Source organism: Furipterus horrens, unplaced genomic scaffold (assembly GCF_987537825.1).
Source record: "Furipterus horrens unplaced genomic scaffold, mFurHor1.1.pri manual_scaffold_5, whole genome shotgun sequence".
NCBI classification, from domain to species: Eukaryota; Metazoa; Chordata; class Mammalia; order Chiroptera; family Furipteridae; genus Furipterus; species Furipterus horrens.
Window position 1 is genome coordinate 139,535,791 of NW_028327175.1, and position 26,760 is coordinate 139,562,550.

General features: G+C 38.2%; 1 protein-coding gene across 2 annotated transcripts in view; it reads right to left on the minus strand.

The window, feature by feature from the left end:
• BTAF1 (B-TFIID TATA-box binding protein associated factor 1) overlaps nucleotides 1-26,760 on the minus strand; it is a 114,752-nt gene that overhangs the window by 49,658 nt on the left and 38,334 nt on the right. For both annotated transcript variants that reach the window (XM_090277974.1, XM_090277976.1), the window contains 6 exons: nucleotides 14,672-14,761; nucleotides 13,920-14,015; nucleotides 13,645-13,821; nucleotides 12,810-12,950; nucleotides 11,904-12,028; nucleotides 9,399-9,519 (listed from right to left, as the gene is read on the minus strand). In XM_090277974.1, the coding sequence (XP_090134100.1) occupies nucleotides 9,399-9,519; nucleotides 11,904-12,028; nucleotides 12,810-12,950; nucleotides 13,645-13,821; nucleotides 13,920-14,015; nucleotides 14,672-14,761 (750 nt within the window). The remainder of the gene's footprint in view (nucleotides 1-9,398; nucleotides 9,520-11,903; nucleotides 12,029-12,809; nucleotides 12,951-13,644; nucleotides 13,822-13,919; nucleotides 14,016-14,671; nucleotides 14,762-26,760) is intronic.

The window sequence follows — 26,760 nt, forward strand, 5'->3', positions numbered from 1 at the left end:
GCAGCAACGGCAGCAACAGTAGTGTGGCTAGCTGGTGGAAAGCACAGTCACACATTTAAAAAAGTAGAGAGGGAGGCCTAGGGAGCACTCCCAGCACCAGATTAAACTGCGCAGCTCACAGTTCCAGCGCTGGGGAAAATAAAGGCTCATTGCTTCTGAGTGTGAAAACCAGTGGGGGCTGGGGGGAGGAACAAACTGCCAGTCTCTCAGCAGAGTCTGTTTAGAGATCCCCCATGGTCCTAGAATATCTGAAAACCCACCCACTCTGGGGGCCACACCAGGGCATCAGCTAGTGAGGTGCCAGTCCCATACGGAAAGTGGGAGAAGTGCCTGGAAAAGGGTTAAGTGCTGAGCATCTGGCATTGTTCCCTCTCAGGCCCCTCCCCCACATACAGCACCACAATGTGGTGAAACGGGTTGCCCTGTACTGATGAATACCTAAGGCTCCATCTCTTACAACGTAACAGGTGCAACAGCTCTACCTAAGACACAGAAGCAAACAGGAGGCTGTCAAGTTGAGGAGACAGAGAAATATGGCCCACAGGAGAGAACAGATCAAAGGAGAACTAAGTGACAAGGAGAAAGCCAACCTAACAGACGCAGAGTTCAAAACACTGGTGATAAAGATGCTCACAGGCTTGACATATATACTTGAGTATGGCAAATGCAGAAGGGAAGAAGTGAAGGCTATGCTAAGTGAAACGAAGGAAAATCTACATGAAACCAATGGTGAAGGGAAGGAAACTGGGGTTCAAATTAATGATTAGGAACATAAGGAAGAAATAAACAGTCAACCAGTACAGAATGAAGAAACAAGAACTGAAAAAATTGAGGAGAAACTTAGGAATCTCTGGGACAATTTTAAATGTGCCCACATTGGAATCTTAGGGGTGCAAGAAAGAGAAGAGGAAGAGCAAGAAATTGAAAACTTATGTGAAAAAATAATGAAGGAAAACTTCCCAAATTTGGCAAAGGAAATAGACATACAAGTTCAGGAAGTACAGAGAGTCCCAAACAAACTAGACCCAAAAAGGATCACATTGAGACACATCATAATTAAAATGTCAAAGGTTAAGGACAAAAAGAGAATCTTAAAAGCAGCAAGAGAAAAGAAGAGTTACTCACAAAGGGGTTCCTATAAGACTATCAGCTGATTTCTCAAAAGAAATTGTGCAGGTAAGAAGTATTCAAAGTGATGAAAAGCAAGGACCCACAACCAAGATTACTCTATCCAGAAAAGCTATCATTTAGAATGGAAGGGCAAATAAAGTGCTTCCCAAACAAGATAAAGCCAAAGGAGTTCATCATCACCAAGCCCTTATTATTTAAAATGTTAAAGGGACTTATTTAAGAAAAAGAGGATCAAAACTATGAACATTAAAATGACAACAAACTCACAACTATCAACAACAGAACCTAAGGAAATGAAAACAAAAACAAACTAAGCAAACAACCAGAACAGGAACAGAATCATAGATAGGGGGATCATTTGGAGGGTTATCAGCTGGGAGGAGGAAGGGGGAAAAAAATGGGGAAATGGTGCAGGGATTAAGAGGCATAACTGAGCCTTGGCTGCTGTGGCTCAGTGAATTGAGCATCAGCCTACAAACCAAGTGTCACTGGTTCGATTCCCAGTCAGGGCACATAACTAGGTTGTATGTCAGGTCCCCAGTTGGGGGCGCGAGTGAGAGGCAACCACACAGTGATGTTTTTCTCTCTTTCTCCTTTCCCCCTCTCACAAAAAATAAAAAAATAAAAATAAATATTTTTTAAAAAGAAGTATAACTGAAAGGTACAAAATAGGGGGGAGTTAAGAATAATATAGGAAAGGGTGAAGCCAAAGAATTCATATGCATGACCCATGGACATGAACTAAGGGGGGTGGGATTGCTGGAGAGAAGGGGCAAACAAAGCAAAAATGAAATTGGGACAACTGTAACAGCATAATCAATAAAATATACTTAAAAAAATAAAAGAATGAACTAGCAAGCATAGGAAATAGAGCAGACCAGATGGAGGAAAGAGTGAATTTGAAGACAGAAATCTAGAAATGACATAGAGGAAAGAAAAGAGAGTCTGAGCCTAAAAAAAGGAAAGGACTCTATAAAAACTATGTGATTCCACCAGAAAGGGCAATATAAGAATAATAGGCATAACAGAAGAGAGGGAGAAGGGAACAGAGGGCCGCTTCCAACAAAAGAGTTGATGAGAACTTCTCAAACCTATGAAAAGAACTATGTCTTCTACCCAAAAAGCAAACAGGATACTTAATTACCTCAATCCAAAAAGGCCTTCTCCAAGGTACATGGTATTAAAATTGTGAAAAATTAATGACAAAGACAAGAATAATTCTCAGGGCAGCAAGAGAAAATAAGGAAGTAACCTACAAAGGAAAGCCCATTAGGTTATCATCAGACTTCTCAGCAGAAACTTTACAAGCTAGAAGAGAGCAGAACCAAATACTCGAACTACTGAAAGAGAGAAATTACCAGCCAAGACTAAAATATCCAGCAAAGTTATTCTTTAGCTATGAAGGTAAAATAAAGACTTCCAATCATACAGAATCTGAGGGAATTTATCACCAGAAGATCTCCACTGCAGGAAATACTCAAGGGGATTATTCTACATGAAACAAAGAACAAAGGGTCACAAAACTACAAGTAAGATCACCAACAAACTTACAGCATAAACAGCAATAATTTGTTGATAACAAAAAACATAATATGGGATGGAGTAAAGGTCTAAATTTGCAAAGGAGGGTGGAGATCAGATGCATTCAAAAGAAAAAAAGACTACTGTGTATTTGAAATTTTCTTTTTTATAAATCCAACTGTAATCACATGCAAAAAACCCCCAAATTGAGACACATTTAAAAAGAAAAAAGAGGAAACAAGAGGAATGAGGTATGGAATAGCACCAAACAAAAACAACAGACAAGAACCAACAGAGCCCTGACCAGTGTGACTCAATTATTTGGGTGTCATCCTTCAAAGCAAAAGCTTGCCCGTTCGATTCCTGATCAGGGCTCATGCCTGGGTTCTGGGTTCCATCCCAGGTTGAGGCACATGCAAAAGGCGAACAGTGTTTCTCCCACACATCGATGTGTTTCTCCCACACATCGATGTTTCCCTCCCTCTCTTTCTCCCCCACCTTCCCTCTCTCTAAAAATAAATACAATCTTTTAAAATAAAAAGAACCAATGGATGTACAGAACTATCAGAAAATAAAAGATAAAATGGCTATAGAAGATCCTCATACATCAATAATTACCCTAAATGTAAATGAACCGTATTCACCAATAAAAAGGCACAGAGTAGCAGACTGGATTAAAAAAGAAAACCCAACTATATGCTGCCTTCAGGAGGCACATCTAAGATGCAAAGACAAAGACAGTCACAAAATGAAAGAGTGGGAAATGATTCTCCAAGCAAACAGCATCCATAGAGAGTGATCAAATTGAGACATTAATTGAGAACAATCAACATTACAGTTTACCACATGGGAGATAGCCAACATACTCAAAACATCCAAATCAATAAAGCTATTGGTGAAGATGAAAATTTGTCTTTTATTTTACGGCATGAACTAAACGGGCTTTTTGACCAATCCGTTATGAAATACTATATGCTACCAAATTCAATAACCTAGAAGAAATGGGTAAGTTCTAGAAATATATAACCTTCTTATATTGAATCATGGAGAACTGGAAAATCTAAATAGACCGGTCAACAGTTAGGAAATTGAAAGAACCATCAAAGACCTTCCGAAAAATAAAAGTCCAGGACCAGATGGCTTCACTAATGAATTCCACCAAACATTCAAAGAAGATGTGACATCTATCCTTCTTAAACTCTTCCAAAATATCGAAGAGGAAATACTTTGGAACACATTTTATGAGACCAACATAATCCTGATACCAAAATCTGGCAAGGATAAACCAAAAAAACAAAAGAAAACTACAGACCAATATCTCTGATAAATATACACACAAAAATCCTAAACAAAATACTAGCAAGTCAAATACAATAATACAATAAAAAAAATAACAATACATCACAATCAAATGGGGTTCATTCCAGGGGAAAAGGATGATTTAATATATGCAAATTGATCAATGTAATATACCACATTAAGAAAATGAAGGATAATAATCATATAGTATCAATAGATGCAGAAAAAGCATTTGATAACATACAACATCCATTTACAATTGGAACACTTAATAAAAAAGTACCTCAACATAATAAAAGCCATATATGTCATACCCTCAGCTAACATATTCACTGATGAAAAACTGAAAGCTTTGCTTCTAAAATAAGAAATAAGACAAGGATGCCCACTTTCACCATTCTTATTCAACACAGTTCTGGAAGTCCTAGACAGAGCAGTCAAGCAAAAGAAAGAAATAAAATATTGGAAAAAATACAATTTAAAAATTTTAAGTAAATAAAATAAGAAAGAGAAATAAAAGACATCCAAATTGGGAATGTTGGCCATTTGTATAGTCTTCTTGGGATAAGTATCTGTTGAGGTCTCTGCTCATTTTCTTTTTAACTGGATTGTGCATTTGTTTGGATTGTTGCAGATGACATAATTCTGCTTATAGGAAACCCTAAAGAGTTCACCAAAAAACTATTAGAAACAATAAATAAATACAGTAAAGTTGCAGCATACAAAAATCTATGTACAAAAATCCACTGCTCTCCTGTAAAGTAACAGTGGAATTTCAGAAAACATAATGAAAAAAATAAAATAAAACAATTCCTTTTGCAATTGCAACCAAAAGAATAAAACACCTAGGAATATACTTAACAAAGGATGTGAAGGAACTATATTTAAAAACTACAAAGCATTATTAAGAAAGATTGAAAAATACACAATGAAATGGAGAGATATTCCCTGTTCATGGATTGGAAGAATCAACATAGTTACAATGGCCATATTATCCAAAGCAAAATCACCATCAAAATCCCGATGCCATTTTTTATAGAAACAGAACAAAAATAATCAGATTTGTATGAAACCACAAAAGACCCCGAATAGCCAAAGAAATCCTGAGAAAAAAGAACAAAGTTAAAGGTATCACAATACCTGGCTTCAAATTATACTACAGAGCTATGATAATTAAAACAGCATGGCACTGCCAGAAAAACACACAGACCCCTGGAACAAGAACTGAGAGCCCAGAAATGAAACCACATGCATATGGACAAATAGTTTTTGACAAAGGAGCCAAAAACACAGAATGGACTAAAGAAAGCCTCTTCAATAAACAGTGATGGGAAAATTGGAAAGCCACATGCAAAAGAATGAAACTAGATTAGTTTGTTTCCATGTACAAAAAATAATTCAAAATGATCAAAGGCCTAAACATCTGAAACAATAAATTACATAAAGACAATAAAACTAAAACTAAAATGAAGTAAAAATTCAGAACCCATGCCAGTTTTGTCACACCAACCCATGCCTGATCAACTGAGGATTATAAAACAGACCTGATAATTTTTCCTCAGAAGAGTCTGATTAATCAAAATCTAAAAAGATAATGCAAAACAAAATTTGCAGCTGCTGATACACAGAAGTGCAACACAATAACATGCTGCAGATTAAAGCAAGTCTGTGTGGAATACTCCTAATTGTAGCACAGAAACTCAGCTCCAGGCAGGTTTACTCTGGATTCGGTGAGACAGAAATAAATGACAGTGGAGCATTCAAGAGAGAATTCATACCAATTGATTCTCACGGCAGCAGTCGAGAACAGAGAACAACAGGGTCTGCCTTCAGTCTCACAGCAACAGGTAAGAAATGGGAATCACTGGAGCCAAGATCACCCGTGCTGCCTGAACAACAGGGGCTCATACATACATGAAGTTAACAAAGGTGTCACGTGGCCAACCAGAACTGTGTAACATTTAGCACTAAGGAATTCTCTTAGATAAGGGTGACCTAGGAAAATGCAAATACATGCACGTGGAGGCAGGGATCCTGGCTATGGTCACCCTAACACGACACTCCACCTCTCCAGGATCCTTGCCTCAATCTACACAACAGGATTCTTACGCATGGGGCCCTGTGCGAGACAATTGGTGCACTGCGCATCCAAATCCCACAGCAGCAATATAAGCTGCAAAAGGAGAAAATACCAACTACAATGCATAGAGCTGTAATCAAGACTGTACGCCATTCAGAGGCTAGGGAGGCCCACCAGGCCGCCAAGGGTCATGGGAGAGTTTGGTTATACCCACTGTCTCATCCTGTAACTTTATGAAGCAAGGGATATACTGTGTTGGGCATCAGGGATATACACATAGCATTCTGTGTGGAGTAAAGCGCATACCCCTGCCTGCATAGCAGTTAGCATATCTAGTGCCGTTGTACTTTATAGCACCACGTTGCACAGCTGTCCAACCTCCTCATTGACAAGGGACAGGGCACGATGAGTCATATTAAAGGCCTGCGCTGTATGCTTGGCTAGGCCGTTACCTCTGCCTCTGTGACTATGTTTGCACCCTGTGGGGAAGCAGTTCTTTTTACCCAGTGCCCACCAGCCTTAAACATTTCCCAGTTAGTAGGCACCTGCTTCATGGTAAATAAAATGTGACCTGGAACATATGGTCACCCCCATGTGCAGCATTCTGTCCAGTTTATAGGGCAAATAGGACTATCTGTGGGTCCCGCACATCCATAGGGTCCCCCAAGGAACTGGGAATGCGCCCACATGGGCAGTACATGTCTTCCCCAGCAATCTACACTGGAGGCAACATAGGTTTTGTGGCACAAGGGTGTGGGCAACCAAGTGACCGCCACAGGGATCTTGGGTGTGCTGCCATTTTGGCATTCTAGACATTGGGTAGCAGGGTATGCTAACTCCACCATCACTGCCATTAGCCAGCCTAGCCCATCCCAGAGTGAGTACCCTAACAGAGGACTAGGGTAATTCACTTGGCTGCATACCAAGTCCTTAACTTCAGTCCATGTGTCATTCCATGAGGTGGTGGGGTCAGCATCAGTCTAATGGCACAGCCACTGCCCTGCTGAGTCGCTGGCAGGTTTCACTTTCCACAGTAAGCCAGTGCCAATACTGCTGCATTCCTCTGTGCAGACCCAGCATACCGAGGTGCACATTCCTGTTACAGACAGCTTCTGCCTCCCCTAGGTCAGCTATGGTCCTGGTCACTACATTGATAGCAGGGGCAAGAATAGTTTCTAAGGGTCTGAATAACTGTGGTGGCAAATCCCTCATTCCTGATGTGAACACTTCTTCGTCTGCACCATGAGTATTCAAATTATAAATGGCACTTCTCATCCCCAGTTCTCACAACATATGCTGTAGCTCAGTATACGACTGCCACCTATTGGTCACAGATGGCAAATCGCAGGTTTGGCCACATAATGTGAGCGGCCGCCACGATCCAATCTAATGGCATTTTGGAGCTGCTGTCTCTGTGCTGGGTGCATGGTGACAGTGGCAAGCTTACCCATTTCCTGGCCTGAAAGCAAAATGCCATCACCCTTAAATCCCCTAATATTAGCATCCAAGCTGCTAAGAACTCTGGCACCTTTTGCCAGAATCAGCTGCCCAAATCCACCAGCTCTGCTTGTGAATACGGATGTATTGTGGAGTACTATGTGACTTGTGAGGGGGCTGGGCTTGGCGCGTGGCCATTTGGGGTCACTCAGTCTTAATCTTTTGGGTCACTAGTCGTGCCTGAAACAGGGGTGAAGTCTGGCCCTCCCTATCATCCTCATCCTCTGAGGAGCCAACTTGTACCTCTGATCCCTTAATGGAACCAGTTCTGATCTGGGCCCTCAGGGCAGCCCCTTCCACCTCTAAAAACTCTCGTGTCTTCTCCCAGGTAGTTCTCATCTCATGCTCCCAGCACAGATCCTCTTTCAACTCTCAGACATGTGCTTTTAATGCAAGCAAGTCTCTAAATGCTTTACATAAAACTTCAAGGAATAGCCAGCCCCAGAGCACCTGCTCCCTCCCTGGCACTTCTCTAGAGAGACCCCTATCTTCAGAAGAGCCTCCTCTATTGCCTTAAAGGTCTCCTCTACACCCTCCCAATTTTGCATGGTTGCTACTATAAACCACATATCTGTGGCGAGCCATCATGATAGCCCACCCTGAGTGGCCGTGGCCTGTTCCTGCTGCATTGTTTCAGTCTGTGGCAAATCCTGTTTGTGATGCCAATTATGGCACAGGAGCTCAGCTCCAGGCAGGTTTACAGATTTGGCAAGACCAAAAATGACAGTGGAGTGTTGGAAAGGGAATTTATATCAAGTTTTATTCTCGCGGCAGTGAGAGAATAAGGAATCAAATCCGCCTTCAGTCTCATGGCAGCAGGCGAGGACAGAACAACAGGATCTGCCCTCTAGTCTCGTGGTGGCAGGTGAGGACAAGGGCCAAAGCATCCATGCTGCCTGAACAAGAGGGGCTCATATATATACATGAAGCTAACAAAGGTGGCACATGGCCAACCAGAACTGTGTAACACTTAACACTAAGGAAATCTCTTAGATAAGGGTGACCTAGGAAAATGAAAATACATGCTCATGGAGACAGGGACCCTGGCTACGGTCACCCTGACACGAAACTAATTCACAAAGAAATGCATGGTTAATGAACCAAAAGAGATTTATTTATACTATAATCTATTGTCTAAAAAATTTAACCACTGCTTTTTAAAGATTACTATCTCAAAACTGTAGTACCTATAAATAGCATCATGATGTAAGAACAGATTCTTTATGCTATTTCCCTAACTTCTAGTATTTTGTTTGACTTATAGGGTTATTTTAAAAATAGGAATGTGAAGCCTTTTATAGACAGGACAAGGATTCCTCAGATCACTTCAGATTCCATTCACACAGTGCTATTACCTGAATGATTTCTGTGGGCATTTCAATATGACTCCTGAAATACACTAGGAAATACCATGCTCTTAAGATTGAGTAATCCTTAAAAGAGGGCAAGTGCCTAACAGTCATTGTTAGTCTTTGGAAGTACTGCAGGGCTTCAAATGTAACCTTCTAACCTGAGATGGATTCTGCCAACAATCAAATTATCAACCAGACAGAAGAAAGAGTAAATATAACAAGTCTGATAGGAAAGGACTATTCAAGCTTTCAGTTAACAAATAGTTACTAAGGGTCTCCTATGTATTAAACACTATTCCAAGTGCTAGTATCACAACCTAGAGCAAAATATTAAAATAGTTTTGCCCTCATGGTGATTATACCCTTATGTGTCTACATGGTCACCATACCATTTCTACTATGCCCAGTATTCTTCTGATCTTTGGATATGTAGCAAGGGTAACCTGGAGGTCTAATTTAGTTTATAAAATTAATTTATATAAATTTCAAGATTACTATACATAATTATTCCTTCTTACCTGGTCCTGTGTTGATAATAATGTAAACAGAGTTTCCAATGCTGCTCTTCGAACTGATGATATAGTGTGATGCAAAAAAGGCCAGACACGTGGAACTAAAACTGTGAGTGACTGCTGAATACTAATAAAAAGACACAAGTTAATTTAATTATTCTCAGTTGAAACTCCGTTGATACATTATCTAAACATCATTTCCTTGTGGACCTACTATCTTTTTCTACTGAGTAAATTCTAATAATATAATATAATTTTCATATGAACATTCATTTAACATCCTTATTCAAAACTATGATAGTACCAGAATAGCCAGAGCAAAACACAGTCAAAAAGAAGAACAGAAATATTAACATTAGGTACTTCTATGGTACTAATGTTACAAATTACCTTTATCAAATTGGAAGTTTCCAATGTAAGTGTTCTTAATTCTCAATTTGTTCTTACTCAGGAAAATGGAACATATACCTTAGCTCATAATAAAGGTACACAAAATCCGGATTGCTAACCCTTACTCCTTTCCTGTGGGTAACCATTAGGTACACACACATAATTTACACCCCCTCTGGGACCATCTCTGCCACACATCAGCTTTGAGGTGGCATGGTAATTGCTTTGAAATGTATTCTTATTTAGCACTACTAAGTTAAGAAAACTCAAATATCTTCTTTCTTACAGATTAGATTTTAAATGGGGAAGCAAGCAAAGCCACATCTAGGCTAACAACTTGGACCACAGGATTCCTGTCACACCCATGAGTGATTTTTAAAAGTTACTCGGAATTAGGAAATTATTTGTCAGTAGCATTTGAAATACATATATAACCTCCATACAAAAAGGCATGAAAAAATATATATATTTCAGTGTAACAGTGGTTCTCCTCAGGAGGCCTATATTTTAATACTTTATTATTTAAAGGTTTGTATAAACAGGACTTCTTACATTAATTTACACATTTAGTATACACCCACACAGACATAAAACAAACTCAAAATATGTAAAAGCATTATAACAAGGCCTTGTTAATAGTGTAACTGCTCATGCTCCAAATGACATGCTGTATTTCTTCTTACATAAGCTAGAAAGAAAACTGCCAAATATCACAATATATGAAGCAAATTTTCTAATAAGTCCATTTTGAAGAAAAGATAAAAACTATACTATTTCATACTGAATTAACAGAATTTTTACTACATTCTTTCATTTTCTTACATTACCTAGCTTTCCTCACACAATCTAGTTGGTGATTTCTTTTTAAGTCCTAAGCCCTTTATTTAAAGCATGTGTCAATAAACTAAGGCCCATCATCCAAATCTACTCGTTTTTTTTAAATAAAGTTTTATTGAAAAACAGACACATGCATTCTTTTATGTATTGTCTATGGCTGCTTTTGTGCTATAACAGCAGGGTTGAGTAGTTCTAACAGAGAGCACATGGCCCACAAAAGCAAAAAATATTATCTGCCTTTGCTGAAGAAGTTTGCCAACCATTAATGGTAATTAAAAACTCTTGCATTTTGCGGCTTAAAAAGGGCTTTCACACAGATTAACTCATTTATTGTCTATAGCTTTCATTGCTAATGAAAGCAACTGAAAATTAGGAAATCCCATATATGCACTACCACCTCATTTTTTTCTCTTCATTTGCATTTTTACAGGCACTTATTTTGCTATTCCAATTTGTGGGCCATCCTACAAGCCTAAATTTATCACTAAAGTACTACCAGTAGCTGAGTATTATTTGAAACATTCTCTACATGTTTTCATACATATATGATTTTCATTGGAAAGAGACTCACTCACAGAGCCAGGAATCATTCAAGATCATGATCATATGAACATTCACTAGGCTAGTAAGAACAGTAGTTAATTTTCTCATCTGTGATTTTTCTTTTTAAGTTGCATGCAAATTTTTACTTCTAAAAGGCAGGGAATACATTAATTAGCTGAGCTTCATTTCAAATACCAGGATAGGAAAATACGTGACAGTAAATTTTTTGATTTACGTTTTTGGATTTATCCAATCTCTATCTTTGGACATTACATTACATTATTATGTACCCTCTTCCTAATGAGTAATTCTTGAAATCAAGAGTTGAAATAAACATTACAAAGAAAAAGTTCCTAGAGGAGATAGTTTGGAAAAAGTAATGCTGATGTTTAATGATAATTCTATTAACTAAATTTATGTCACTAAATTAAGCTGAAATTCTATATTCTGGCTCTGGAGGTGAAAATAATATGTAATTATTATATTCTTGAAGTCAACTATCACAGTATGAATAATATGAATTCTGTATCAAAAGTAACCCAGGGGTAAAACAATATGACCTTTTTAAGCTCCCAACCCAAATATGCTAGTGGCTAGCTAGTTAAAAAAAAAAAAAAAAAAGTAGTCTTTGGCATCCCCAACTTATATTACCATTCCTAAAGGTATTATTATTGTTCCTTTTAATTATCTGGAAATTTATGTAAATACTTTTTACTTTCTTCCACTAAATTAAATAATTACCTGCACTGCTGGACCTGAGGATAAGTTAACAGGGATGAAAGAAGAGTCATAATACTATTTGTTGAAGCTGTTAGATCATCTAGTTCCAGAAGAGCATCCCATAATGTGTTTATAATGAAGGGTACCTATATGATCAGTTATCAAGAAAAGAGTTATTAATTTTACACAAAATATTCACAAGCCATGCCAGGTTGTATCCCAGTAGTCACTACTGATTCAACAACACATACATCCCAATGACCATGCATAGTGCCAGTTTTGAGCAAAGTGAAGGAGGAGATATTATTTGCCTTTAACAATTCCCTACCCCTGTTTTTAATGGCACTCACATCTACTCTGAAACTTCGCTGCCTAACCAGATTCACAATGGGAGGGAGAATTCAGAAAATCAGAGAGCCAATACTTTATTTTATGTAAAAAACTAAACTTTGAAAAGAATTCAGTATAGACACACAAGCTCTAACTCTCTATGTGACTTTATTTACAACAGAACTAAAGAAAAATTTTGTTTGTAAAATACTGTTTGCTGTACTTCCAGATATATGTGTCCTGGTTTTGATAATACAAAGGAAACTCAGACCTTGAAAGAGGCACTTCAAGCAATGAGACCAGATTTAAAAACCAAAAGCCAAAAAACCAAAATCAAAACAAATATCTCATATCTAAAAACCAAAAGTAAACCAAAGAAGTTCCCTACATATTGTGTACACGAATAAGAAGTAGGTAAATAGACATAATTCACTCTTCCCAAGGCTATTATACAATTGATAATATATACATCAGAAGGTTGTCATAAGAAAAACAGACAATAAAGGAGAAAAAGAGTACTCAATATTTTTCCTAATACTTTACACCACAAATGTAAACAAGCTCTCCAGGAAGAATATACAAAAATATTAAATTTACCTTTTCTGTCTGAAGATACACAAGGCTTTCTACCACAGGTACTAATGATGCTGCAGCAACAGCTCTGACATCATCATCAAGGTCCTGGAGTCCTTCAATTATTTTACTTAGAACTTTAGGCAATAAAGTATCAATTACATCCTGTAAAGTAATACATCAAAATAAATTAACTTTCTGTAGTACAAAATTGTGCTTAAACATTTTTATTAAACTTGCCATATAAAAACATAAATTCCAATCTTTATTTATTAAAAAAAGAATCACATAAATAGAAAAGAAAAATAACACCATTAGAAGTCTATCTAGATAATCCTATTTGAAAATGACTACAAGAGTATCAAGTACTTTATTATTGAGTGTGATTTAAAACAATAGAACATGTTCTCAAGGTAAGACTATATATACACATACATACCCCTGGGTCCTAGAACCTTAGCTTCTATTTCTCATTCAACCCCACTGATAACCAAAAGGATATGAGAAGAGGGAAAAAAAAACCGGCCTCTTCATTCCAATCTACTCTCTTTTCAAGTTCCCCAATAGAGCTAGCCTTCAGAGGCCACTCCTGCGCAATCATACAAGATGGAATCCTCACCTAGAATAGGTCTTGCTATGAACCAGGAACAGGTTTCCAAATTTAATTCATCATGTTTTGATTTGTACTTCAATTCTTATTAGCATCACCTATCTCTATGACACTACCTCAAGAGGGCAAATCTTGAAGGTCTGACTTACCTGCATCACTAAGAATGCAGGGCCACGTCATATAATTAATAAAAATAAACAGAGAAGGGAAAAACTCTCCCATACACGCTTCAAAAACTTAAGTGTTTACCTGACGAACTGCCAAAGCATATTTTATTCCTAGAAGACCACCGTGTCTAACTTCCCACTGTTCTTGTGTGAGTAATTTAAGCAGCACATCCACAGTCTTATGAACTCCTGTTACATTCATGTGTTTTAACACCACACCTAATGTTTGAGCACAGGTTTCACGAACTGGTGCCACAACCTACAAGTGAAAAAGAGAAAAAACTCATATTTGCAAAAAGCTTATTTTTCTGAATTTGAAATTTGATGGGGCAAAGCCTCCCTTATGTGATAACTTACTTCATCAGAAACAAAGTCTCCAAATCTGTCTAATGCAAAAACACAAAGGAGTCTAATAACCAAGTCTTCCAACCATTCTTGATGCTGCTGAATCATCTGTTAAATAATCATTTTTTAGTAACAAAGATCACACTTTATATTACAGGTTAAGGAAACATATTAGGTCCAAAATTAAAATTAAAATATTGAAATGGATTAGTTTAGCTATAGGAACAATAATCCAACTATATTAGAGTTCCAATTGCTATCTTTAGTATTAGCCACATCCTCTTTATTAATTAAATTCATATATACTATACCAAAATCTTTAAAATTAATGATTTCTATTATATTACTAACACTCCAAGAGGAATTAAGAAACTACTGAAGGTTGCTCTAATATCAATTATATCAGTCATTTATCTACTATCAATCCTATTACCAGTGTCTCCATGCCACACTAATGATATTGCTCACTGACCTCTAAACTACCCTCTTATTCATCTTAATTTTTCAATCCATTATATTCTGCTGAAATACTCTTGCTTCTTCATATTTATCCACTCAATGTTTCTGAACATCTTCCCCTGAACTCCTTCCTTTGTCTATAAATAGACATATTCCTGATCCTTCTACTTTTTCGCTCACCACTTTTCAGTATTTCTTATTATTTACCTCTCATTAGCACTTCATGGCACATGTTCTGTTACCTCCCTAACTGGAAAAAGCCACCTACTGAAACTTGATAATAACTGTTGCTTTACTACACTTACCTCTTCTAAAGTGCTGTCTCCCATTTTACCACCGCTTTTCCCATGAGCTTTAAGGATTTCCCTAAGTCCAGTGCCTGCACCATGTCGAACCTAAGAAGAATCAGGAAGCAAATGTCAGGGATTAAACACTTATGAAACTGAGCTTAACTTTTCTGTAATTTGAAAAGGGAATATTATATTTTTAAGAAATTAGAATAAAGTAAGTAGCATTTCACAAACATGCATTTTTCTTCCACTATCCAAGGAGAATTACATATGTAAATTTTATAATTTGGGTTATATGGAATGTTTTTAAAAATCAAGATAAGAGAATAGCTATTCTTGAGGTATATATAATCCACTTGGCTGTCCATCTTCTACCGTTATTTGCATTCAGCAATTATCGACACTAAAAAAGAAAGTATCATATATTGTTCTTTATATCCCAATGTCAATATTTTAGAAATATGTGCATCAAAGGTAAGTTCCAAAGCTACCAGTGTTAAGTGTCAAAGGAAGACAATTCAAGTAAAATAGCTCATGACTAATGCTTCTCCTTAGTACTGTAAGCCTTCTGAAGTATCATTTGGAATAGAGGCGTCAGGTCACTGACACTGCACCCACTTATTCAAGAACCCATGTTGAGTTAAAAGTTGAAGAGTTTTAAATAGAACTAAATCAAGGAGCAGAAAGGCTGCTAAAAGGTACTCAAAACAGGTGTTTTTAAATTGCCCAGAAGCCAGACTAATTAGAACAGAATAGTCTGAGACCACCAACCTCAACTTTAACCAGAGGAACCTCACTTTTCATTTCTTTTACACACCGACACCTACAAAATATTATCTTTGAAAAAATAATTCTCAGGTTAAACTACTGCTCTTAATCAAAACTGTCCAATTCCAAAGGAAATCCCTACTGTCTTTGTATTATGGTATAAAGAAATGAACAAGTCACTAAAGAAATAGAACAAAAATTATGTGAAAGGTGAAAATCAGTCTAAAGTTTTCTACTTGGTGAGTAATATAAAATGCCTTGAGCAGCAAGCAGTCCTGAGAGGAACACAAGGGAAAAATAAGAACAATGAAAAAAGATTGTGCTTGACATGGTTCCCTTCATAAGCAAAGAAAATAAAGCTGAGTTAAACAGTAATGAAGAAATTATAGACAGTGAGACTGGTACGAAGGGCAGGGATGTGAAAAGGGCTGACAACACTCCCACGGGCAATGGCTGAGATTCTAAAGAGAGAGTTCAGCTTCAGGGGTTCCCCTTCAGGTTACTTGTGGAATACTCAGCTCAGGTGATCATGGAGACTATGTCATTGAGTCCCACAGGACACTTACTGTATAAGGCCATCATACCAAGACTGGGAGTCGTAGCAGATCTATCCAATACATAGAAATAAACACAAAGAGGCATCCAAAATGGGGAGACAATGAAAAGGTCCCAAATGGAAGACTAGAATTCTCCAGAAAAAGAGCTAAATGAAACGGAGGCAAGCAATTTATAATATATAGGGATTTTTAAAAATGGTTATGACAATGTTCAAGGAACTTAGTGAGAACTACAACAGCATAAAAAGGATATAGAAAACCAAACAGAACCAGTTAGAGATGAAAAATACAATTCTGAAATGAAGAGCACACTGGGAAAAATAAACAGTCAGATGGATGAAGCAGAGGATCAAATCAGTGATTTGGAAGACAAAGTAGTAGAAAACACCCAATCAGAGCTGTAAAAAGAATTTCTAAAAATGAGGAAATTTAGACTTCCAGTCAAAATGGCAGCATGGGTAAACAAGGCTCACCTCCCTGCACAACCACACCAAAATTACAACTAAATTATAGGACAACCATCACTCAGAACTGGCAGAAATCGAGCTGAATAGAAGTCTGATAAATACAAAACTAAAGAAACTTTATCCATCCACACTGGTAGGAGGGGTGGAGATGCAAAATGAGCTGGTCCCACTTGCTCAGGTGGTAGATAGACATTTGGGAGGAATATCTTGTAAGTGAGGGATCCCAGCCCCAAACCAGGCCCCCCAGCCCAGGATTCCAGGGCCAGGAAGATAAGTACCTATAACTTCTGGCTGCAAAAAACCAGCGGGGACTGAGTCAGTGGAAGAAACTTCTGAAGTTGTAAGCAGTTCCTCTTAAAGAACCCACACACAGACTCACCTACTCAGACTCACTCCCTCTGAGCTCCAGCACTAGAATAGCACCTTGAAAGGCACCAGTGGCATGTGGGGAGGAACTGAAGTGCCTGGCAACAAGGTGAGGGCTGGGGACACCTTTCTTGCAGAAAGGCAGGTAGAGGTCGCTGTTCCTTTTCTGAACCCTTCCCACAAACAGCCACAGAGCTGGCAGACAGATGCCATATCGGAGACTCCATCTACCTGGCTAACACTGTTTGCCCACCTTGGAAATCCCCTGAGATCCTATCCCATCCAAGCCATTAACAAAGGTTTTTCCATATGAATGACTGGGATTGGCTCATGCTTCATAACCTCCTAAATCCTCTCAAACAAACTACAGCCAGCAACAGTAAGCCTTCCAGCCCCGATACCTCTTGCTAAGTGGGCTCAGGCATGGCACTAGCAGCAGCCAGCCTAGATTCACAACTTGGCTTCATCTGGGAATCTCTAAGATTAGCAAAAATAGCAACCATCACAGACAGTTCTATCCCAAGAAGGGTGGCCACGGGCAAAACACAGGTGGGGGCTGACCGTGACCTGCACCACTTGGGAAACCGCAGAGCCTGTACACTTAGTGGACAGTTACAGACCACAACGGGGCACCACCACCCTGCCCCTGCACAACTGATCCTCCACAGAGCGCAAAGGTTGGTGGTCAGTGGTCACAGCTAGTTCTTACAACAGATTGGCCTGGGTTAATCCCTCCCATTGACCTGCCAACAGCAATCAAGGCTCAACTGCAAGAGGAGGGTGTACTTGATCAACACAAGGGGCACACATTGAGTACCCAGCTTTGGTGATAGGGGAGGCTGTGCCACTGGACTCTACAGGACACCTACTACATTAGGCCACAATACCAAGACAGGAAGTCATAGCAGCTCTACCCAACACATAGAAACCAACACAGGGAGGCTGTCAAAATGAGGAAACAAACATGGCCCAAATGAAAGAACAAATCAAAATTCCAGGAAAAGAACTAAACAAAAGAGAGATAAGCAATCAGATGCAGAGTTCAAAACACTGGTTATAGGATACTCAAGAAACTTAGTGTGGAAATCGATAGCATAAAAAAGATCCGGTCAGAAATGAAAGATACACTAATTGAAATAAAGAATAATTTACAGGACAACAACAGTAGAATGGATGAAACTGAGAATCAAATCAATGATTTGGATAATAAGGAAGCAAAAACCAACCAATCAAAACAAACAAAAAAGAATAAAAACAAAAACAAAAAAATACTGGGAAGTCTCCAACAGGCTGCCTAGGGCCAGACTGGTACATGATCTGACAACACCAGAGGCAGATCCAGGAAGTGCAGATCATTCTAAGAAGCACCAACAAACAACAGGAGTCACAAAAATGGGGAGACAGAGAAACAACCTCCCATCAAAAGGAAAGGTAGAATCCCCAGAAAGAGTGCTAAATGAAATAGAGGGGAGCGAACTATCAGATATGGAATTCAAAACATGGATTATGGAGAAGCTGAATGAGCTCAGAGGAAACTACAAAGAACTCCAAGGAAACTACAAGGAACTCCAGAAAAACTACAAGGAACTCACAGAGAATTACACGAGCATGAAAAAGGACATAGAAGCTATCAATAAGAGCCAGGAGGAAATGAAGAATACGATCTCTGAATTGAAGAACACAGTAGAGGAATTAAAAGTAGGCTAGAGGAAGCAGAAGATCGGATCAGAGAGCTGGAGGACAATGTAGACAAAAACTCACAGACAGTGCAACAAAATGAAAAAAGACTGAACAAGACTGAAGAGGTTCTAAGACAGCTGCAGGACAACATGAAACGTAATAATATCCGTATCATAGGAATTCCAGAAGGAGAAGAAGAGGAGCAAGGGATAGAAAACCTCTTTGAAAAACTAATGACAGAAAACTTCCCTCACATGAGGAGAGAAAGAGTCACGCAAGTCCAGGAAGCACAGAGGGTCCCAATGAAGATGAACTCCAACAGGCCCACCTCAAGACACATCGTAATTAAAATGGCAACATTCAAAGACAAAGCGAGGATCCTAAAACCAGCAAGAGAGAAACAACTAATAACATACAAGGGAGCTCCAATAAGGCTATCATCAGATTTCTCAGCAGAAACACTACAAGCCAGAAGGGAATGGCAAAAAATATTCCAAGCAATGAAAAACAAAGGCCTACAACCTAGAATACTATACCCAGCAAAGCTCTCATTCAAAATGGAGGGTGAAATAAGGAGCTTCCAAGACAAAAGAAGGCTAAAAGAATGCATCTCCACCAAACCAGCAATGCAAGAGATGCTAAAGGGTCTGCTCTAAGAAGATAAAGAAACAGAGAGAGACAGAGAAGAACACGAGTACAAAGGGGAAAAATGACAATGAATAAGTACTTATCGGTAATAACCTTAAATGTAAATGGATTAGACGCTCCAATTAAAAGACACAGGGTAGCTGAATGGATTAGAAAGAATGACCCACATATATGCTGTCTACAAGAGACCCACCTTAGAACAAAAGATCTACACAGACTGAAAGTAAAGGGATGGAAAAAAGTATTTCAAGCAAATGGACATGAAAAAAAAGCCGGGGTAGCAATACTTACATCAGACAAAACAGATTTCACAGCAGAGTAAATAAAAAGAGACAAAGAAGGGCATTTCATAATACTTAAGGGAAAAATCCATCAAGAAGATATAACCCTTATAAATATATATGCACCCAACTTAGGAGCACCCAAATATATATGGAAAATTTTGAAAGACTCCAAGAAAGATATAGACAGCAACACACTCATAGTAGGGGACTTTAACACCCCATTGTCAACAATGGACAGATCTTTGAAGCAAAGAACACCAAAGATATTGAGGCACTGAACAACACTCTAGATCAAATGGTCTTAGTCGATATATATAGAAGTTTTCATCCCAAAGAAGCAAAATATACATACTTCTCAAGTGCACATGGAACACTTTCAAAGACAGACCACATGGTAGGACACAAAACAAGCCTTAACAAATTCAAGAAAATTGAAATTATAACAAGCATCTTCTCAGATCACAATGGCTTAAAATTGGAAATCAACCTCAAGGAAAAAACTCAAAAACATTCAAACTCATGGAGAATGAATAACATGCTATTAAATAATGAATGGGTTAACAATGACATCAAGGAAGAAATCAAAAAGTTCCTGGAAACTAATAATAATGAACACACAACAACCCAAAACCTATGGGATACAGCGAAAGCAGTCCTAAGAGGAAAGTTCATAGCAATACAGGCCTACCTAAAAAAGCTAGAAGAATATCTAGTAAAAAATTTAACCCTACAGCTACAAGAACTAGAGGAAGAACAACAAGCAAAGCCCAGATCAAGTAGAAGAAAGGAAATCATCAAGATCAGGGCAGAATTAAATGACATAGAGTCTAAACTAACAATTCAAAAGATCAACAAAAGTAGGAGCTGGTTCTTTGAAAAGATAAACAAAATTGACAAGCCTTTAACCAGGCTCATCAATTAAAAAAAGAGAGAGGACCCAAATAAATAAAATCAGAAACGAAAGAGGAGAAATCATAACTGATACCACAGAAATACAAAGGAGTATAAGAAATTATTACGAACAACTGTATGGCAAGAAATTTGACAACCTAGAGGAAATGGACAAATTCCTGGAAACCTATAGTCTTCCTAAACTGAATCAAGAAGAAGCAGAAAGTCTGAATAGACCAATAACAGCTAGTGAAATTGAAGCAGTAATCAAAAAACTCCCAGCACACAAAAGCCCTGGACCGGATGGCTTCACAAGTGAATTCTACAAAACATTTAGGAAAGAACTAACTCCTATGCTCCTCAGACTATTCCAAAAGATACAAGAAGAGGGAAGACTGTCAAACTCATTCTATGAAGCCAGTATAACCCTAATTTCAAAACCAGGTCAAGACACAACAAAGAAAGAAAACTACAGGCCAATATCGCTGATGAACATAGATGCTAAAATCCTCAACAAAATATTGGCAAACCGGATCCAGCAACACATTAGAAAGATCATACACCACGATCGAGTAGGATTCATCCCAGGGATGCAAGGATGGTTTAATATTCGCAAATCAATAAATGTAATACACCACATAAACAAAAGACAAAAACCACATGATAATATCAATAGATGCAGAAAAAGCATTTGATAAAGTACAATACCCATTTATAATAAAAACTCTCAGCAAAATGGGAATAAAGGGAGCATACCTCAACATAATAAAGGCAATATATGAGAAACCTGAAGCCAACATCATACTCAACGGGCAAAAACTGAGAGCATTCCCCCTGAGATCAGGAACCAGACAAGGATGTCCGCTCTCTCCACTCCTATTCAATAAAGTCTTGGAAGTTCTAGCCACCGCAATCAGACAAGAAAGAGAAATAAAAGGCATCCAAATTGGAAAAGAGGAAGTAAAACTGTCATTATTTGCAGATGACATGATAGTGTACATAGAAAATCCTTTAGACTCCACAAAAAAACTACTCAATCTAATAAGTGAATTCGGCAAAATAGCAGGATACAAAGTCAATATTAAGAAATCGAAGGCATTTTTATACACCAACAATAAAAACTCAGAGATAGAAACTGAAAGAAAAATCCCATTTACCATAGCAACAAGAAAAATAAAATACCTAGGAATAAACTTAACCAAAGAGGTAAAAGACCTGTACACAGAAAACTACATAACACTGAAGAAAGAAATTAAAGAAGATACAAATAAATGGAAGCGTATACCATGCTCATGGATGGGAAGAATCAACATCATTAAAATGTCCATACTACCCAAAGCAATTTATAGATTCAATGCAATCCCTATTAAAATACCAGCAACATATCTCACAGACCTAGAACAAATACTTCAAAAATTTATATGGAACCAAAAAAGAGCCCGAATAGCCACAACAATTTTGAGGCAGAACACAGTAGGAGGAATCACAATACCCGATATCAAACTATACTACAAGGCCACGGTAATCAAAACAGTCTGGTACTGGCATAAAAACAGACATATAGATCAATGGAACAGAATAGAGAGCCCAGAAATAAGCCCAGGTTCATATGGTCAACTAATATTTGACAAAGGGGGAAAGAACATCAAATGGAATGAAAAGAGCCTCTTCAACAAATGGTGTTGGGAGAACTGGACAGGGACATGCAAAAAAATGAAACTAAACCACCAGCTCACACCATACACCAGAATAAACTCAAAATGGATCAAAGACTTAAATGTAAGCCGTGACACCATAAAAGTCCTAGAGGAAAAAATAGGCAGGAAAATTTCAGATATCCCACGTAGCAACATTTTCACTGATATATCTCCTAAGGCAAGGGAAATGAAAGAATAAACAAATGGGACTACATCAAACTAAAAAGTTTCTGCTCAGCTAAAGAAAACATCAGCAAGATGCAAAGGAAACCAACCATATGGGAAAATATATTCGCCAATGACATCTCAGACAAGGGATTGATCTCCAAAATATATAAAGAACTCATACGACTCAACACCAAGAAGACAGACAACCCAATTAAAAAATGGGCAAAGGACCTGAACAAACACTTCTCCAAAGAAGACATACAGAGGGCCCATAGACATATGAAAGTATGCTCAACATCACTAGCCATCAGAGAGATGCAAATTAAAACCACAATGAGATACCACCTCACACCAGTCAAAATGGTAATCATCAACAAATCAACAAACAACTTGTGCTGGAGAGGATGCGGAGAAACGGGAACCCTGGTGCATTGCTGGTGGGAATGCAGATTGGTGCAGCCACTGTGGAAAACAGTTTGGAATTTCCTTAAAAAACTAAAAATGGAACTGCCTTTTGAACCAGCAATTCCATTGCTAGGATTATATCCAAAAAATCCCGAAACACCAATTCAAAAGAACCTATGCACTCCAATGTTCATAGCAGCACTATTTACAATAGCCAAGTGCTGGAAACAACCTAAGTGCCCATCTGTAGATGAGTGGATCAAAAAACTGTGGTACATTTACACAATGGAATTCTATGTAGCAGAAAGAAAGAAGGAACTTCTACCATTTGCAACAACATGGATGGAACTAGAGAAAATTATGCTTAGTGAAATAAGCCAGGCAACAAAAGAAAAATACCTTATGCTGTCACCTATTACAGGAAACTAATGAACAACACAAACAAATGAGCAAAATTGAACCAGAGGTATGTAAACAAGAAGTAGACTAACAGTAACAAGGGGGGCGGGGGGGAGGAAAAGAAAGGTGTAAGGGGATGGGTCAAGTTAAAAAATATATATATATATGAATGACCCACAGACAGGTGCAACTGAGTGGGGACTAAATGTGGGGGAGGGGAGGGACAGGGTGCAGGGAAACAAGAGGGCTAAAAAAGTGAGACAACTGTAATGGAAAAACAAACCAAAATTTTTTAGTGGGGGAAAAATGAAAATATGAAGAATGGAAATGCCAGTTCAGTGAATATTAGGACAAAGATTTTCCTTCACGTTGTATATTTTTCTCCCTATTTGATCCCTCCAGAGTTTGGCATTCTAAACAAGTAAATAATGACATAAGTTCCTTTGCATAGAACTAATAAGACCAGTTGTCAACAGAGGTTCTTTTTTTTTTTTTTTTGACCAAGTCTTTGACTGGAATGTCAAGCCTAAAGGAAACATACTTGGGCTCAGATTGTTACCAGAAAGCCCTGAGGAACTGGGAATGACTTTCAAAGGTAATAAAAGCCCGTGAGATAAAAGGCCTGGTACCATGGTTGGTTGTGCGGTCCACAGCAATCTTTCCAGGGAAGGAACGAAGGTTGTTTTCCTGAAAGATGGCTAGAAGGGACCTTAAGGCACAAGGAAAGACCAGAAAGACTTGGAAAAAACAGGTGTGTACAGGCAAGGATGAATGCCAGATATGTGGCACAGCTTCTGTGCCCTGAAGAACAGACTGAAGGTCACCCCAAATATTCCTTGGGTAAGTTCCAGCAAAGCAGAACTAAAGATCATAAGTGATCATTTGCTGCTCTTGTTATGTTTATGCAAACGAACAGGATAAATTAAAAATGGACTTAATGTAGTCCCTTTAAAGACAAGGAGGGTAACCTTAGGGAGAAAAATTATTATTCAAGGAAAATCACAATGATCAGTAGTAGAGTATAAAACAGGGCAACTAACTGTCTTAAAAGTTTCTTCTCCAGATTTAGAGACTTGTTTGCGGGTTATGTTACATAAATTAACACGTGTTTTTTGTTTTCAAAGGACATAAGCCTATGATCGCATTACCTGAGTGATTATCTGTACGCATAAGCCTCACTTAATCCTCTCTGCAGCGCTGCCTCCTGAGACTCAACGGTTTGGCTGAACTAAATGGCTGGGTTGGGGAAGAATGGGGTGGTCTGTGGGCTTCACTTTAAAACGGGTTTCTCTTTTCTATCCTAATGGCTTGGACAGAAAAGGCCCAGAGGTCTGAGAGGGGGAAAAACCTAAACTATTTACCTCAGCCCAAACTAAGTATAATGGGCAAAAGGGTTTTGGACAGGCGAGATGTGCCCAGCACACCTTCTTACAAAGAAACTTTTTTTTTTTCCCTAATATGGAACATTGAAAAATTAATCCCTGCCTTTTGTCATCTAGTAGTTATGGATTGAATGATGTCTTTTAACCCTTTTCACCAAATCTGTTGCCCTCAGAACACAACAAGGACACCAGCCTGTTGAACCAAGCACGCCGTTGACCGGAGGCAGCCAACTGACCTGGAGTCTGCACGATCCTTCCCCATGTGGGAAGGCCACCCTCCCCTCCACACCCCCACTCTTATTAGGGTTTTCTGGACCCAAGGGTAGGTAGGACGACGACCATGTCCAGCTTGAAGCAGCTAGAGGAGCTTGAGACCTTCGCCCATTGTCCTTTACAAGATTACAAAGGGTCCTAATATTTGAGAGGGGGGGGATAGTTAATTTTTATGAACCAGGGGTATGGACTTGGGGGGGATTGCTGGGGAAGGGGGGTGCTGGGGGGAGGGGAACAAGGGGGAGAAAATTGGAACTGTTGTAACAATATAATCAATAAAAAACATTAAAAAAAAAAAGTCAGCCTAAAATGAGATATGAAGATGGTTTTTGAGGTACCTAACCCACCATCTTTTCAGACCACTGACATCTGAATAAAGCACCCATAAAGATTCAAAAAAAAAAAAAAAAAAAAAAAAAAGAAATCAAAGGCATTTTTATACACCAACAATAAAAACTCAGAGATTGAAACTGAAAGAAAAATCCCATTTACCATAGCAACAAGAAAAATAAAATACCTAGGAATAAACTTAACCAAGGAGGTAAAAGACCTGTACTCAGAAAACTACATAACACTGAAGAAAGAAATTAAAGAAGATACAAATAAATGGAAGCATATACCATGCTCATGGATGGGAAGAATCAACATCATTAAAATGTCTATACTACCAAAGCAATTTATAGATTCAATGCAATCCCTATTAAAATACCAGCAACATATTTCACAGACCTAGAACAAATACTTCAAAAATTTATATGGAATCAAAAAAGAGCCCGAATAGCCACATGGAATGTCAAGCCTAAAGGAGACATACTTGGGCTCAAGTTGTTACCAAAAAGCCCTGAGGAACTGGGAATGACTTTCAAAGGTAATAAAAGCCCCCCCCCCCCAAAAAAAATACTGAGGATAGTATAAGTAGCCTCTGGGACAACTTCAAGAGTTCTAATATTTACATGATAGGGGTGCTAGATGGAGAAGAGAAAGAGTAAGAAATTGGAAATCTATTTGAAAAATAATGAGACTTCCCTAATTTAGTGAAGGAAATAAACATGCAAGTCCAGGAAGCACAGAAAGTCCCAAACAAGATGGATAGAAAGAGGACCACTACAAGACACATTATAATTAAAATGCCAAAGTTAAAGATAAACACAGAATCTTAAAAATAGCATAAGAAAAGCAGTTAGTTACCTACAGGGAAGTTCCCATAAGACTGTCAGCTGATTTCTCAAAAGAAACTTTGCAGGCTAGAAGGGACTGGTATGAAATAATCAAAGTCATGAAAAGCAGGGACCTACAGCCAACATTACTCTACCCACCAAATATATCATTTAGAATTAAAAGGGCAGATAAACAGCTTCCCAGCCAAGAGAAAACTAAAGTTCATCATCACCAACCATTGTTATATGAAATGTTAAAGAGACTTATTTAATAAAAATAAGATAAAAACTATGAACAAAAAATGGCAATACAAACATATCTAACAACAATTGAATCTAAAAAACAAACTAAGCACACAAGAAGAACAGAGACAGAATCATGGATATGGAGAAGGTTTGATGGCTGCCAGATGAGAGGGGCATGTATGAGAATGGTAAGAGGTGAGGAGATTAAGAAGTACAAATAGGCAGTTTAGAATAGCCATGGGGATATAAGGTTCAGTATAGAAAACAAAGTAGCCAGAGAATATATACACATGACCCATAAATATGAACAACAGTGTGGGGTTTGCCTGAGGGAGTGGGAGTGCTGGGTGGAGGGGGGCAAAGGGGGAAAAAACTGGTACAACTGAAATAGTATAATTAATAAAATTTAAAAGATTTAAATATAAAAAATTATGAAATTTAAAAATGGGACAACATGAAGCATAATGACATCTGCATCACTGGGGTACAAGAAGAAGAGAGAGAGTGTAGGAATTAGAACATATCATATTTGAAGAAATAATGACTAAAAACTCCCCTAACCTGGTGAAGAAAAACGATACACAAGTGCAGAGTCCAAAAAAGATGAACCCATGTGGCCTACACCAGGACACATCATAATTAAAATGGCCAAGGTTAAAGACAAAGAAAGCACCCTAAGAGCAGAAAGAGAAAAACAGTTAACTACATGGGAGCTC